The 17142-nt window shown below is 46.1% G+C and overlaps 2 protein-coding genes across 2 annotated transcripts; both read left to right on the top strand.

Moving 5' to 3' along the window:
- Positions 1 to 4026: 4026 nt before the first annotated feature.
- On the top strand, positions 4027 to 5289 carry LOC133908095 (uncharacterized). Its single transcript, XM_062350221.1, has one exon. It carries the CDS (start codon positions 4068 to 4070, stop codon positions 4917 to 4919), a length of 852 nt encoding a protein of 283 aa, XP_062206205.1. The 5' UTR covers positions 4027 to 4067; the 3' UTR covers positions 4920 to 5289.
- Positions 5290 to 15313: 10024 nt separating this feature from the next.
- LOC133908039 (uncharacterized) lies at positions 15314 to 16138 on the top strand. Its single transcript, XM_062350171.1, has one exon. It carries the CDS (start codon positions 15314 to 15316, stop codon positions 16136 to 16138), a length of 825 nt encoding a protein of 274 aa, XP_062206155.1.
- Positions 16139 to 17142: the final 1004 nt, after the last annotated feature.

The raw sequence follows: 17142 nt of genomic DNA, 5'->3' as shown, positions 1-17142 counted from the left end.
AGAATTAGCTATTTACTGATGCAATACCTATATTATTTTCCAAATTTTATTGAATGCAAATGTACGCGGTTGTCCACGAAAGAGAAGTTTGTTCTCTAGCAACATGTCAAAGTTAAAGTGACTTAAAAAATAGCACACTACATATTAATTGGATGTTTATCCACTGTTATTTTTAACCTTTTCCTTTTATGCTTTTCCACAGGGCAACTGTAAAGTATCTAAGAACATGCAGTTGTCTTGTATTTACTGTTCATTCACTCAAAGCTTGATTATATGAGTGAACTACCATACTACGAAACCCGTAAAGTGCATTCCTGTGTTAGATTTGCCCTCTAGCTATCCTAGAGGCAAGATATTTTGGCATGCTTAGGCTTGCCATTTTGGTTGAGTAGTTTCAGTTTGCATATCATTGCCAATAGTTGACGCTAAGTATGCTTTAGCTTGTCTTTTCCCCTTTTCCCCATGACACTCATAATTTTCTCTTGAATATAATTAAGGTTCCAAAGAGAAAAACAATGCCCTCATGGAACTACTGTACCTGGAGCTGGTCCAATTGAAAGTTCTATCTTGTAAGTATTCCAAATTCTTCTGCTGTTACCTGGATGCAATCGAGAAGTTCAAGATTTCCCTTGTCAATTATTGCAAATTTACATGAACATGATATCCCAATTTTGCTTTTGCACCGTGAATATTTATTTCACAATTATGGATCTTCTGCTGAGTCAGTTCTTTCAGAGATAATAAATATCATAAGATAACTAAAGCGATGGCTGCTGCTGGAATCTCAGAACTTGCAACATCAATTGAGGGATCTCATAAGTTTTTTTTTTCTAGATAATACGTAGGAGAGCTACATATTTTCTTAAAAGCTATATTAACTAAGTAACTAAAGATGTCCAACCCAGCTTGTTTCCTCTACTTCCATGGGCGTGCATAGGAGCATCTTCACCAAATTTGTAGCATAACAATAGTCGTGAATCGTAGTCGTGCCATCCCCTGATGGGTGATGAGCACTCTAATGTGTCCCATGTTATAGTGGGATAGCACCTATAGCCTCCTTTTCTTGATCGCCCAATCATATCCGTTCATCTCCTGCAATCCTCCAAGGTATCTCTGGATCAATTTTTTGTGACTTTTCTTGATCCTCTACAGCCACCGCCTACTTCTGATCAGTGTCCTCTTCAATCTGCAGGGGAAAATCCATCACGCGGCTGATAATGGAAACCATCCATCACGTCCCCATCTTGATCGCCCAAATCTTACCCATTCATCTCCTGCAATCCTCCAAGATATCTCTGGATCAAAAGTTGGATAAAGTTGTTCTGAATGTACGGTGATATCAAATTGTTATGGTAAGAACAGAACATGACAGCCGAATGACTGCTAAAGACCGCTGTCCCGGCTCTCGAGCTCACCGCACACGTATCGTCAAAACTAGGTGACACGAGACATGTACAAATCACATGAGAGCAAGGTGCAGCCCCCGAACAACTTACCATGCACCCTCAGCTATCAGGTACCTATTTTTGCCCAGCTCTCCATCTCTGTTACATATCATCATGCAGTATTGCAGTCACATCATTTTCAGAAAGCGAAGTGAAAATGCTGGTCCAGTGTGTGCTTTGCAACTAAATGTCAGGTGGCGATGCGTCTTGCAGGAATAAAGCTCCCCCTCCGTATCCAGGAGCCACCGGCGGCGACCCCACCACCCATCCACTGGGCCCGAAAAGCGGCGACCGGGACACCCCCTCGCCGCCGTCCGTCGCCTCAGGTACCTATCAACCCGGCCTCCACGACCATGACCCTTCTCCATCTATCTCGCCGTAAAAGAAAAGGAAACTGGGCAAAAGGAGGAACCAGCAGGCAACAGCACTGTGCCGGAACGGTGGTTACTTCGCGATGAACCAGTAATGCCATCGTCGTGCATTTTGGCCGGTGCCTAGCTTGGCTTTCATCCTAACCTTGTCGTGGGAAGGCCGTTTTCCCTTTTTCCCTGCACTGTGACATAGATTTGAGACAAAATATATGTTATATGTACGCTATATATAACAAAGCTCGCGCTCAAGATTCCGTTGCAACATACACTGTATTTGCTTGTGTAAGCAAACTCGAACTTGCATACAGAGGCTACTATACAAATTGAAGTTTGGATCAGGCCAGGAGCGTCATTTAACCAGTTGGATTTGGATATACTACTATTCCAAACACAAACCAAACTCCATCGATGGATTACAGAACGTGAGACGCTCGTTTCTTCGCGGGAGGCGTGGAGGGTATGGCAGGTCGCGTCCAGGGCTAGGGATGTCAGTTTTGTATTTTTTGAGCTATTTGATCAATCAAAAAACTAAAGATTTACTTTCACTAGCTAAGTTAAAAAAACCTAAGTAATACTTAGAACTATCTCATGTTTCTAAATAAGTAGGGTTATGTGTGGTACGGTCTTTGCAAAGGGAGGGATGAGATAGAAAGGATGGCGAAGATGGCGACGTATTGTGTGTGCGCTCCGGGCTCCATCGACGAGAGGGGACAAGGGATGGTACTTACCGCACTTTCGTCGTGCTGTTTCTCTTGTTGTTTCCAGCTTGGCGAAAAAGATGGATATGTATTCTGTTCGGCCTGAATCTATGTTCCGGACATTGTAGAGTATATTTACGTGTATATAGTATGCTCTCGATAGGATGACTACATAATCTTTTCCTTGTCACTTCTAGACTGTACCATGTATTCGATGTGTATATATACGACCTTCTTGGGGGCAAAACAAAATTCATTAGAGTATTATATATACTGAGATTGTATCCTAGCAGTAAAATAAAGTAAATGGCTGCGGGGTATACAAGAGGAAAGGTATATATGGATGCAGTCATGTAGTGGTATGGTGTGACATACCGGGATGCTGACGCTAAACCGAGCATCTCCGGTCAGAAAAGCATGCACGAAATTAAGTCAGTCAAGGTAGCATTGGGTAATTATCTGGCTTGATTCACTAAGCATGCATATCACCCGTAAAAAAAATCAATTTTGATGATGCAGATTATTTAAACTTTTTTATATTATATATTTTTAAGAACCGGTCCCCTTTCTTAGGATCTTTTTTTGAGGTCAGACGGGGGTGTACGACAACAAGGGATCAAATCTTATTGGGTTTAGCCGTTTCCTGCAGCTTTTTCATCGGGCACCAATTCTGATGATGTAGATTTTTGTCGATCAAATATGTGTGGATACCTTGGTCGTCGTTGTGGTAAGAGTGTGCGTGGTTTTTTTCCAAGACTGATCTCTTGACGAGATAAGTTTATTTTCCCCTTCCCTTGCAATAACACCACCTAGCTCGTTGGTAAGCAGGAAGCAATGCTGGCGAAGACCCGTTCAGTACTCTAGATTAAACTGTGTTTTCCCTCGAGCAATCGGCAGCTGTCCCCCAACAAGTCACAGGTAAACGCTACATGAGATGCTTCCGTGGGTTGATGGCGCGGCTGCGATGGATTGGTGCGTCCGTGCGTGTTTGACTCACCGCCGCGGGACGACCGGAGACTCCAAGTCCCCGGATCCCTCGCCATATATCAACTACGGTTAAAGGCTTCGAGTCGAGTCCCCTTTTGATGCTAGACTAGAGTCTTATTTCCCCTGATTCTTACGACAATTCGATGAGAGTTCTAATGAAATTCGTGAAATTTATGTGTTCCAAGTATACTCTTTAAGTCGAGACGGTAACTTACTAAAATAATCACTTTGTACTTTTCAGTGAGGTCCATATAGCCTCAAAGCGACTTCTCGTTTTACCCCCGGCTGACCTTATGTTTTTGCAAGAAAATTTTCATTAATTTTTATGGACGTGTGAGTTATTAGAATTACTTATTTATGTTAAGATTAAAGAAGTTGATTAAAAAACTCATAAGATAAGTGAAAAATAAACAAATAAATAAATATTTAATAAAATAGATAAACAAACGAAATAATCCGTATATCCACGGCCGCGGACTTGCCTTTCCGTTACGCCCTTATATAAACGACTCAGCCGTTGCTTCCTCTTTGCACACCCCACCCACCGGCACAACCACTCCCTCTGCATGAACTCCCTCCTCAAGGCCACGGCGGTTGCCGCCGTTGTGACCGTCCTGGCGGCGACGGCGGCGGCGGCCTCGTATATCTCCACGAGTCTCACCGCCGACTTCCTCTCGTCCCCTCCTTTCCTTTGGGCGGCAGCGAACGGCATCATCTGGTGGCTCTTCTCTTCCTCCCGACGGAGCAGAACTAGCACCACCTCTTCCTCGGCCGGCCACGACGGCGAGGTACTCGACGCCGTGGATAGCCTCTATCCGTTGTCGGAGTACGAGGCCTTCGACGCGGTGGGTCGTCTTGCAGGCGCGCAGGTGTTCAAGTCAAAGAGGCCGGGCCGAGAGGCAAAAACGGCCAGGAGAAGCGACCGCCCCCGCGCGCGCAAGAAGTCGGGCGGCGAGGAGGAACCGAGCCCAAGGACCGTCGCGGTGGACGCCTACGACGACAAACGCGGTGAGGAGGTGCCTGTAACCGTCGCAACCGCTGAGGCCCAGACCGACGACGCCGACCATTCTATCGACTCGATGTGGCAGACCATCGTGCAACGGCGCGCGGCGCGGCCGGTAGCCGTGCGGAAGAGCGAGACGTGGGCCAGCGACGAACTGCCGCGGCTGCAGCGCGCGGCCGAGACGGCCGTGGCGCGGCGGGAGATGCGGAAGTCCATCTCGTCGGTGGCCCCGCCTCCACCACTGGCGGAACCGTCGGCGGCCAGGCAGCTGGGGTGGCGCACGATTGTGATGGCGCCAGACGACCTGCTGCGGCGCGCGGAGAGCTTCATCCGGCAGCACCACGAGAACCTGCGCCTGCAGCGGCAGGAGTCCGAGCAGCGCCACCGCCCCGCCCACGCGCTCATCCGCGTCTAAGACCGGCCGGCGCGCGCCTCACAGACGCCCATGCATCGCGCTAGTGCATGCATGCTTGTGTTAACCAGATCTCGATCGATAGATGCATGCGTGCGTGCGTGCATGCAAGGCCGTGTACAGAAGTAACAGAAGCCATCGACGTGCCACGGAAGCAGAAGCATGAAGGAAGCAGAATAGTGTGTACGTACGTATGTAGGATCTGGCCATGTTTGTGTGCATCAGAGGACTCAGCATGTACTAGGTCCTCCTCCCTTGTAGATTATATACATGTTTGTATGCGAGTATCTTGATCTCACCACGTAGAAAGATCCGCTATATATGTAAATTAAACTCTGAATAAATGGAGAGGTGCCCTAGAAAATCGTTTCTTTGTTCTTTGGCCTATGTCTATGCCGTTCTAGTTTTTATGCCATGCTGTGTATATATGTGACTTTCGCGCATGTCTGCTAACCTATATTTACTAATTTACAGGGGTATAAGTATGTGTTTACTCTCTAATACTCCCTCCATTTCTTTTAGAGTAAATTTCACTTTGGATAATATATTAGTGTACTCGATGCACTTTGAACCACCTTTAATAATAATTTTCACTTCGAACAATATATTTGATGTTAATTTCAATTTACACCGTGGTTGAGGAATCAACCTTTAATCATTCTCATGTGACGAGCAGTTCTACTTTGGTCTTAAATTGCTAGAGTCACCTCTCCATATCGCATATGATGGTATCGAGTTTATGACACCGTCGACCATCCAAAAAGTCAACATTCTACATATAATCTAACTCTTTAATTACCTATTCACTAGCATTACGAAGATAGGTGTCGGACTGACGATGAGGTAGATATGGCCGGAGTGATGCACCGATGCAGGTGGTGACTTGAGGAGAGGCGGCACAAGGTAGACATGTTTAGAGAGAAGCAGCCGTGCCAGCGACAACTTAAGGTGGCGACGTTTTGAGGAATATAAGCAGATGAAGAAGTCTGTGAGCGGTGGCACTTGGACTCTGAAGGTCTAGTATGGAGATGCGACTCTAGCAACTTGAGATCAAGTGGGAAGCAGACAACGAAGAATGAACCGAGAGGATGAAAGCTTGGGCTGAAAACAAAAAGTCTACCCTTCTAGTTGAATCCGTGGAGCTGAGTGGATGAAACTGCTTGCCACGTGAGAACGGTCATAGGTATAATCCTTAGACGTGATGCAAACTGAAATATAAGTATAAAATATATGATTCAAAGTGACACATATTATTAAATATAGTTTAAAGTAGAGCAAGTGCACTGATATATGGTACAAAGTGAAATTTGCTCTTTCTTTTAATATGGCATATTAGGATTTAGAAAAATCTTTTAAAATATACTTTAACCATTAATTTTTCTTACAATATATTATCAATTACTGCGAAATCAATATCTTATTAAAAGATTTGTGAAATATGAATATATTATTTGATACATCTTTTATACACTAAATATATATATAACTTAATTAAATATTAATTAAAATTTATAAAGTTTGGCTTTTCAAATTCTAATGCGTCCTATACTTTGAAATGGACGGCGTAACTACAACTTAATTAGAAAAAGGCTGACAGCTAGAGCAGCGACACGCGCCTATTAGCACTGCGATAGCAACGACATTTTGGCTGCGTTGCAGAGCGATCATCAACCAGCTGGACTCGCCCGGATTGATGTGTATCCAAGCCTTTCTCCTTTTGTCGGGTGGAGGCTGCGCAAAGGGTCCAAGATTTCAAAGAGTTGGATTGGATTATATTGCCGGGTTTGGTGCAGTCGTGCAGGTCGTAATCACAGGCTCTCGTAAGATCATTTATAACGGTTTTACTTCGGTCTAGAATCTCTTCACGATATTATTTTTTTCTGTTTAGCGCTCTAATGATTTTTTTTTACGATTCTCATAAAAAAGATTTTTAAAATCATTCCCTTTAGAACGAGATTCTTTCTTCTTTCTCTTCACTATTCCACTCGAAAGAAGACTGTTGAGAATAAAAGAAAATTAATAAAGATAATAAAAACGAAGAAGGGAAAGAAATGAAAGAATATAGTTAGAGATGGTTAAGAAGGTACAGCAGCAAGTCACAGTGGTCATGAGTGACTGACAAGATGGCCTGTACGAAGTTTGTTCTCCTTAATTTACACCGGCTTGTGTGTCTCAACAGTGCTGCATTTTCTAGTGATTCTGTGCTATGAGCAGCGCCATCAGCAGCCTAGCACGCTGGCGTTCAGGCAGCAAGAGCCAACCATCGTTTTCTCTCGGCAGCCGGCGACAAAAAGCTCGCTCCTTTTGCACTTTTGCAAGCTTGATGATTTGGGTTGTGTACGGTGGGTTCGTTTGGAGCATGGGAATTTTGTGAACAAAATAAGATAATTAATTTAGTTGTTTCTCGATGTTTCTCCGTTACAATCGGACGTACCCCAATTGTTTTTATGCAAAACCAAAAGTTTCGATGAATATTTCATCTTTACCCTAATCTTATTCTTTTCTGAACATTTCCTAAAACCTTAAACCCTTAACTTCTAGTTGAAATTTGTAGTTTGTTATCCTAAACCATGGCTTGATATGTCCGATAAAAGAAACTGTGAATATTCCCTAGCTAGCTGGTGCCGGTCAAAGTGTCCTGCCTTTGTTTACACAGCGATATGTACATATTTATCTATATAAAAGGGGAAGAATAGATAAAAATACAGAGGTGATCAGGATTCCTAGTGGCATGTCGAATGAATATTCCATTGAGATGTTACCATATCACTTTAGGGAGATATTTTTAATCTTTTTTTGCTGCACAGTTTTCGAAGAGGAATCAGTGCTGCAGTGCACCACCGTATTCCTGATGCATCTCTGTCTTTTGTGCTCCTCCCATGAAAAAGGTTTGTTGCCTTTCTCAAGAACCTTTTTATACAAACCATATCTTAATATATATATTGCCATGAAATATTTAAGAATCTCAAAAAATAAACATGAAAGATTCAAATCGATTCGTTGTTGCTCTAGCCTATTCTCTGCTGATCCATTTCACAGGTTACTTATATACGATGAGTTTGATAGTACTACTGCAGGCTACAGAAATACTACTAGTATACATTAAAGCCGAGTATACATATAATCTGACTCAGATCATACGTATGTTGATTGATATTGCTTGTAGTATGTATGATTAAGTGACTATTACATGCAAACGCAAGGCGAAAGACTAGTCAGAGCATTGCACACAGCTAAAAAACTACTTTTAGAGCCAAATGGTAACTTATTTAAAAAGACACTTAGTCATCCGTCTCTGATCGAAGGTATATAGAAATGGACAATTTTTATAGGCAAAAAAGAGATCACATGCGGTTTCTTAACCGGACCATATATGTTAATATGTTTTCATAGATGGTTCTTTAAGTGAATCGTCTCTGATAATATATTTTCACAGACGATGCACTTTAGCATCTGCATATATATAGATAAAATACCATATGTGGGTGACATAAGAATCCACCCGTGGCATGTATTTCCTTCAAAATTCATAATAGACATATATTTTATTCCCTCCGGATTTTAAAATATTTTCAAGATAAATTTTTACATCACAGATTTCAACAACATTTTAATATTCAACATAAGTTCAATACCTAACACAAATACAATATTTGTACATCACAAGACAATTTATATCACAAGACAATATTCAACACAAATACAACAATAACTCAACTAACATTACTAAAAGTATTGTTTTCTCTACCACTCACAAAGCCTTGGATGGCTAACCAATTCACTTGTATGGTCAAAGAACCTACCATTCTTATGGATAATTTTATGCATGATGAACCGTCATATGTCACGTTGGATGTTTTAAATATCTTCGTCGGTGAGCGAGAATTTAGTACATTTAATCTCCGTGCCTACAATAAAAACACAACTAAAAGAGTTAAAATACTACTAACAATGGAAACTGTCGAGGGTAAATCCCTGACAGTGATTCCGGGATATGTTGGATAGTGGGTGCGTGAACGGTGTTTTAGAGACTGGGTGTGTCAGTGTGTAGATGATGGATTCGGGGACACTAGGGTTTATATAGGTTCGGGTCTCCCGGAGGATAACAACCATACGTCATGTGTTTGTGTTATCTTAGATCTCACTTGATTACAGACGGTGTTCTAGCAGTTTGCCAGAATTGATCTATCTTGTTACAGACGGAGTCCTCATCCCTTTATATAGTAGGGAGAGAGAGATCTTACATGCGGGCCCTACACAGATGGTCTCTGCTCATTCTAATATATAACTCAATTCATCATTACGGAGTACCGGGTATGCCAATTTGCTCTGACGGCATTGTATATCGTGCTGTCGTGCGTCGTCTTTGCTTAGCCCGTAGAGTCTTATCTTGTTGCATTTAATGCGACGGGACAAAATGGTGCCCTTCTCCACTATCCCCGTCCGCTTGCCTCTCCGTGCCGTCCCCGTCCACTTGCCTCTGCGTTGTTCCTGTCCACTTGCCTCTGCGTCGTCTCCGTCCACTTGCCCTGCCGAATGGTTGACAACATCTCATCTGTTGTGCGGTACTGTGCCGGCCTGTAGAGTCTCACTCCGTAGCCTTTAATGCTACGGAATGGGACAACGCCCCCTGCACCGTCCACGACCTTATCTGTCGGGGCCGGTGCCTCGTGAAGAGAAGCGTTCGGGCGAGTGTCCAATCCAGTCCTGCGACCAGGGGGGCTGGTTGTGGGTTTGTGTGAAGGCGTAGCGAGATTGGTCACTGGAGGTTTTGCACTGGTCGTGGTAGCTCATCGACCGATTAGAGTTTTAGAGATGTTTCCCTGGCTGTTTGCACCCTTCGTGGGGCCTGTTAGCCGGGGTATGTGACATACTAAATTTAGCATATTAATTAAATAGCAAAATCTAGTGCAAATTTAAATTTTTTTATAGTAAATTAAAGCCAAATAAAATCATGGAAGTATGTGTGTGAGTATTCATACTAGTATTAATTGGCTAAGTATTCCAAAATGCTCCAAATTTATACTAAGGTAATCCCTGCCTTAAGTTGATTCGTTCGCGTTTGGTTTTTGGTTTTGATACATTTTTGAGTGGTGGTTTGAATTGAATATCTCTCGAATTCAAATCCGTTCTTAAAGTTCTTTCTATCCTAAGTCCAAATTCAAATTCAAATCATGTTCCCAAATCTCGGAGTTTTACCTCTACCTCATAATTCAGAGATTTCTAATTGATTTGATCCTAATCCAAAGTCAAATTCAAATTTAAATTCAAATCTCTCATTTGAATTTAATTCCTAATCCTTTTTCTTTTTCACTCCCGGGCCGATTCTTTCCTCTCTCTGCTTTCAGCCCGCCAGTGGCCTGCTCTTCTTTCCCTTCCCATCTGCGCGCCCCGGCCCAACAGCACGTCAGCTGGCCCAACAGAACGGCAGCGCGCGCTTGCAGCGTCCACGCCCCGACCGCGCTGAGCCGACCACGTGTCGCACATCCACGCCCCGCCCGTGTGTTTGCCTTCTTCCTCCAGGGCGACGCCGTGCTTCGCTGGCGCAGAGCACCCACGCCGGTGAGCCACCTGCCTTTTCCCCCATCCACTGTCCTCCTCGTCCCCCCCCCTCTCTACTCTCTCTTCCCTGTAGCCCAAGGGGATGTCTTCGCACGACTTTTGCGCCCCACCCACACGTGGCCGGCGTAGAGCGCCCACGCCGCGGGAAAAATGGTGGACGTCGCCCAGCCACCTCACCGTCGCGCTGCCCACCGACGACCATCCGACGCCACGTACACACCGCCCCCTCCCGTGCTCCCTCTCCCGCTATAAATAGCGCCACCCTAGCCTCTCTTCCCCTCCCTTCCCCACACTCCATTGCCGCTATCGCGCATCCACGCTCTCACACCTTGCCGCAGTCGAACTTTCGACCACGTGCTGCCAGGAAGCTTCAGGGTCCTTCCACCATCCCTAGGCCACCATCCGTTCCCCAGGAGCTCGACGGGAGCCCGCTCGCGCCAGCAGCCGATCAGCGCCGCCGTCACCTCTTCGACGAATCGCCGGCCGCCGTCCCGCTCCTCACCATCCTTGAGCTTGGTGAGCATCCCAAGCCCCTGACGCCCCCTCCTAGATAGCGTGTAGACGCCCCCAAGCTCCCTCTTGGCCGGTTGCCATGCGCCGCCATGTGTGTGACTTCCGCCGCTGCGCTTTAGCTCGCCGCCGGTGCGTTAGTACCCCGTTCGCGTCGCCAGTCATCGTACCATGATGTCTAGAAGCCGTAGGACCCTCCTTCGGAACGGATTGGCACCTCCCAGTATAGGGGAGTGCTTCCTGGTCTTTGGCCACCCCGGTGCCCCCCCTTCGGCCACCGACTGGCACCGTATTCATCGCCGGCCACCATCGACGTGCTCCTCACTGCGTTCAACGTTTCGCGAAGGAGCTTGGCGTCGATTTCCCCTCATGAAACCCCGTCGGAATCCCACGCCGGTGAGCTTCCTCGAAGCGCGCCGTCGCGAGATTTCTCGCCACTGGCTGCTCCTGCCATTTCCCTCCGCCGCTCGCGCTACGCTGGCCAATAGCCGCGACCTGGCCTGGCCAACTAGGGCATGGCTCGGCCCGAGCGCCTTCCGCCTGCCAGGCCGGCCCAGTCATTTAAGGGCCGCACCCCAGCGGGCTAGCCCAATACTGTGCAACCCAGTACTATGCAACCCAATATTGTGTAGCCCAACACTGTGCAGCCCAGTACTGTGCAACCCAATACTGTGTAGCTCAATACTGTGCAGCCCGGCCCGGACTCGGCCCAATCTGGACCCATCTAGTACTGCTCATGTGGGCCCGGGCACTGTTCAGTGGGTCCCACTCATGAACAGTGCCATTTAGTATTTTTCCGATTTAATTTGGATTAAAACTTCTGGGAGCCGTAACTTCTCCGTTCTGACTCCGATTTCGACGATTCTTTCGCCAAAATTTATCTAAAATCGAGATCTACTCATCTGTCATATTGTGTTGTCCGTTAGGGCTCATTTAGTTTTTCATTTGGTATTAATTGATTATTTTCTAGTATAGCCGTTATTGATCGCAGTTGTAATTGCAGAGCAACCAGAGTTCTGTGAGTGCTGCGCAGGAAGCATCAGGAACAAAGAGGATCCAGACTACAACCAAGACTCTGAAGAGAACTTCGGAGAAGGCAAGTCCTATCTCCTTGATCATACTGAACATATGGCTTTTAAATAATATACATGATCAACTAAAACCGGACTTATCATCACATGTGCTATATATTGCATTTTCTTTCAAACTACTTGTAGTAGTTAATCCTATCAACACCGCCATGTCTTACATGTCATCATCTAGAATACATATCACCCTAGGAATACTTGTTGTTAAATATATTAACGATGGATGACGCCTTGATATCTAGCATGCTTAGGATGGAATACGTCTCCTCAGAGACGTCACTTTTAAAAACACTTCTCCTCAGAGATAAGATTTACTGTTATCAATGATAACTCATATACCATGAATCCTTGATGGTTATAAATTCTGTGATGGATGTAAAATCCTTGACATCGTGTGGGATATGGTGGGAGATGTGTAAAAATGGGTGAAAACTGTTTTAGCGGGGGCAGGTGGAGTAGTACTCTGGACAAGGATGCTCCTGGGGGCTTGAGTCACCTTTGTGGTGTTCATTGCCAGAAGATACCTGCTCTGGCCGATTAAGGACCGAGTCATTACGCCGTCATGCTTAGCCACTCCCGTGCAACCATACGTCCTAAATGGGCAGGACTTGACTTTACTTTCACCGGATTGGGTTGGGCATAATACTAGGCGGCTGGGGAGCAGCGAGAAATTAAGTGTCCATCTGGCCCTCTGTTGAATATTTCGAGAGACGGCATAGCCAATCTGGTATTCTGAACATGGTCTCTGGTACTTAGGGCGTCTCGTGGAAAAGCCCGGCAGGAAAGGTGTTTGGAGGATCTCGGTATGATTCACTCCTCCGCTTGCAACGGTTGGAGACTGAGCATATCACATGGGTAAAGTTGTATAACATCTGCAGAATGTAAATCTATTCGAATAGCCATGTCCACGGTCATAGACATGCGAAGGCAGTAACCCTGATGACTAGACTCTAGGTGCGTGCGTCTCGATGAGTGAGTATGTGGACTAGATGTCCGTGTGATGAGGTTCCTGGCTCATTCCGCCAGAAGCTATAAGATACTAGAGGTATACCAGATGTGATAATAGGGACTGCAGAGTGAGGCGTAGCCCCTCCCAGGACCCAAAAACCCCAGATAAAGCTTGTTAGCCGGTTTTAAACTAAGTAATATCAATAATATGTGATACAATAGAATACCTGCATAAACCGCTTTACGCATAAAACTAAACTGTAAAGTCTTATCCTTGAATTACTCCTTTATGCATCTATCAACAACTTGAAATAGTATAGAGCTTGCTGAGTGCCTTCCGTGCTCACTCTTGCTGTCATTCAGATGAAGAGACGGATCCCGCTAACGCCAGAGATGAAGACGGAACTAAGGAGTAGTCTCTAGAGTCGCGATCGCACCCTAGCTACCTGTGCTTTGGGTTCTATTTTCCGCTGTGCTTTTGTTGGCCATTCGGCCAGGTTTGTAATATATACACTAGGGTCTGTAACTTTTGTACCCTGTAACCTTAATACTTATATTCGAGTTTGACTGTGATATTATAACTGTTATACTGTGCGTATCAGCTACTTTATCCAGGGACTGATACAGGAGGCATAAGAGATCATGAGATTGGGGTCTTACAGGAGTGGTATCAGAGCCATGCTTGGCTGTAGGACGTGACCTTAGGATAGACTTGCTCGTGTCTACCTATTTGCTGAAAATGCTATGTTGTCAAAATATCTTTTGCACTTACCTTCTGTCTTTTTTGCTTTAGAAACCCCTTTCTGTATTGGTTCTAAGCCCTTCCATGATCGCCGACAGATGGAAGACGAGGGCTGGAGCACAGTGCAATGTCTGCAGGTAAAGGGCTTTCCCAAGTTACTGTGGGAAGCTTGTTGCCACCTGGGGTACACCTGACGCCTAGAGTACACCGGGCGTGAGTACGATGAGAATGGGTCCCAGAAGTGTCAGGTTTTTCTGCAGATCTTCGATTGCTCGAGGCACCCCAGTTGGCGACCGTGGCACGTCAGCACCACCGAAGTACGGTACCCTGATACGTATCAGTTGGTGGCCTACGAAGCACTTCATCACCTGTGCGGGAGGCGAGTCAGAGAGGTTGCGCGCACTCCCATGAGGCACTTTCCAGCCACCGCTAGCCAGCGAGCTGCTTGGTGTGCTCGCCTAACCGCCATGGAGGATGCAGGACAGGAGGAAGAGGAGGACGACACCACCGTGTCTGTCACAGCACAGTACCTCCATGCCATGGAGCACATGCATAATGAGAGCTATCTACTGTTTCAAGAGGCTCGCTATAGGGCAGAGGAGTCCGAGACGCGAGAGAGAGCTCTCCGTGTGATGCTAGATCAGACCAGAGTCCAGGCCGCAGCTGCAGAGGACACCGCGGTAAGGAACCATGAAGGATGGCAGAGGCTGGTGAGGACCCATCACAGGGATCTCAACCAACAGCATGCCATGAGTGGCTCCCGGACCAGGACGACTGCCAGGAAGAGCACCTTCCGTATCCCTACGAGTAGGACCCAGCACGTCATCCTGGCAGGCGTTCCTCTCCTACCGGTGCATATAGCAGCGGCTATAGCAGAGGGCCGGATTGAACCCTCGCCAGTTCCCGCAGCCACTGGTGGATTAGTGCCTGCCGAGCTGATCTAGGACGGAGATATGGTGATCTCCATAGAGGACTCCGAGGAGGAGGAGGACCCTAGAGAGCATGAGTTCGTTAGTGATCGGGATGACAACGGTATCGACATGACCTCTGACCCCACTTCTACCCCGACACCAGGAGGGATTCCCTCACCTGTTGAGTCAATTGTTGGCAACTCCACCGACGGGTCCATTCACGATGCCTGAAGACGACACGTCCTGGCAAGATAACATTAGGAGTAGATCTTTTGGTAGTGTGATGCTCTGCGTGCACGCTTTTGACATGATAGGTCAAAAACTTTTGTACTAGTGACCTAGTGGAGATAGTCCAAAGTTTGTTTAAGACGTGTTGCTTATATCCTTGCGTGGTGTTGCTTCTTGTTCGCATTTGTAATTATGTGTATGGCAAGGCTGTCCTTGCTCTTATCTTGCTTGTCCTAATCTTGAAAGCTTATTCTCAGCTGTTGATTCTCTCTAATCTTCAGAAAACAAATGGAATCGTTCAGGCAATCCTCTCGCCTTCGCCAACAACGCCAGCTTGTACCTATCAATGTAGCCCCCGAATGTGGATCTGAGACAGGAAATGCAATAGGATCCTGAGGAAGGGACGCTATGGGCCAAGATAAAGGCAGAGGGAGAGGTAGAGTCATCAACTCTCAACCTAGCGAGGAAGTTCACCAAAGCCGCCCCAGTAGTCAAGGGACCCCACTGCCCCCACCCTCAGAGAATGATCTGGTGGCTGTAATGGCCAATCAAACCCGCCTATTGGAGGCCCTAGCGCAGACAGGAATCAACAATCAAGGTTATGGACCTCAGAATAAGATGGCAGAGTTTATGAGGATCAAACCTCCAACCTTCGACAGTACCGACGACCCCTTAGAAGCTGACGACTGGCTTAGGGCAATTACCAAGAACCTCAAGGTCATCAATTGTGAAGGCCAAGAGAGGGTGAATTTAGCAGCCCATCAGCTCACTGGGTCTGCAGCGGAATTGTGGGAGAACTATTACGAGGCATCGGTGGATGCAGATACCATCACTTGGGAGGAATTCTGCGGAGAATTCCGAAAGTACCATGTACCGAAGGGTACTATGGAGATGAAGTCTGATGAATTCCGTAACCTAAAGCAGGGATCAATGACAGTGAACCAGTACATTCGAAAGTTCATCCGCCTGTCTCGATATGCCCCGAAAGATGTGTCAACTCACAAGAAGAAGCAAGATCGCTTCAAGAAAGGGCTGATTTGTAGCTTATATGTCCAGCTCGTGCATGTCATCTACCCTAACTTTAATACTATGATGAACAAGACCCTCCTCCTGGAAGAGGCCCGTGCACCTATAGAGGCAGAGAGAAAGAGAAGGTTCTTTGACCAGAAGCACCAGGGTAATATGTTTCAATGGGCAGGACCCAACCAACGCCAAAAAGTCCAGTATCGGTAGCAACAGACTATGCAGTATCAGACTTCGGGATCCACATCTTGCACCGCAGTATCAGCTCCCCGCAGTTCCAACACCGGGCAGTCCCAGCAGAGCAGTGCCCAAACACCAGCAAATATCCAGAGGACATGTTTCATCTACCATCAGACAGACCATTTTATGATAAACTGCCCTAATGCAAACCGAAGCAATGCTCCGGCTAATTCTGCCCCAGCAACAGGAGCAGGGCGAGGAGGGAACCAGTCCACAGGTCAGCAAAAGAACTATGGACGGGGCCGCATCAATCATGTTGACGCTCGGGAAGCCCAGGAAGCACCGGAAGTCTTGCTCTGTGAGTTTCCTGTCAACTCAACCCTTGTAACAGTCTTATTTAATTCTGGAGCTTCACATTCGTTTGTTTCTTCTAAGTTTGCTGCACAACATGAGTTGACATCCGTGGTTCTTAAGAAACCCAAGCTTGTCCGATCCCCCGCGGGAAATGTCTTGTGTCGTCTAGGATGCCCCTGGGTTAAACTTCGTTTAAGTGGGATAGAATTCCTAGCAAACCTAGTGGTTCTGAATTCCCATGGGATATATGTCATCTTTGGAATGGATTGGTTAACAAAGCACAAAGGCAATATAGCTTGTGCCAGTAGAAAGGTCCCCTTGGTCAATCAGAAGGGGATCCAGGTAGAGTTTGAACCTAAGAGACCTAAATCTGACCCTATTGTATGTAACTTATCTGCCCAATTGTTAGAGGATGTACCCGTAATATATGAATACCCAGATGTATTTTCGGATGAATTGTCTGGTATGCCACCAGATCGTGACATCGAATTTGTTATTAATCTCTTACCCAGAACAACCCCGATTGCCAAGCGACCTTATAGGATGGCGATCAATGAACTAGAACTATTAAAGGAACAGATCAGGGAATTACAAGCAAGTAGTTTCATCAGGCCTAGTTCTTCACCCTGGGTATCACCAGTTCTATTTGTAGAGAAAAAGGATGGGAGTCAAAGGATGTG

Source organism: Phragmites australis, chromosome 24 (assembly GCF_958298935.1).
Source record: "Phragmites australis chromosome 24, lpPhrAust1.1, whole genome shotgun sequence".
Classification (NCBI taxonomy): Eukaryota; Viridiplantae; Streptophyta; class Magnoliopsida; order Poales; family Poaceae; genus Phragmites; species Phragmites australis.
This window is presented reverse-complemented; position numbering and strand designations above follow the sequence as displayed.

What these genes read in the sequence shown, in the direction of transcription:
- LOC133908095 (XM_062350221.1), top strand. Translation starts at nt 4,068, where the DNA reads ATGAACTCCCTCCTCAAGGCCACGGCGGTTGCCGCCGTTGTGACCGTC.
- LOC133908039 (XM_062350171.1), top strand. Translation starts at nt 15,314, where the DNA reads ATGGGCCAAGATAAAGGCAGAGGGAGAGGTAGAGTCATCAACTCTCAA.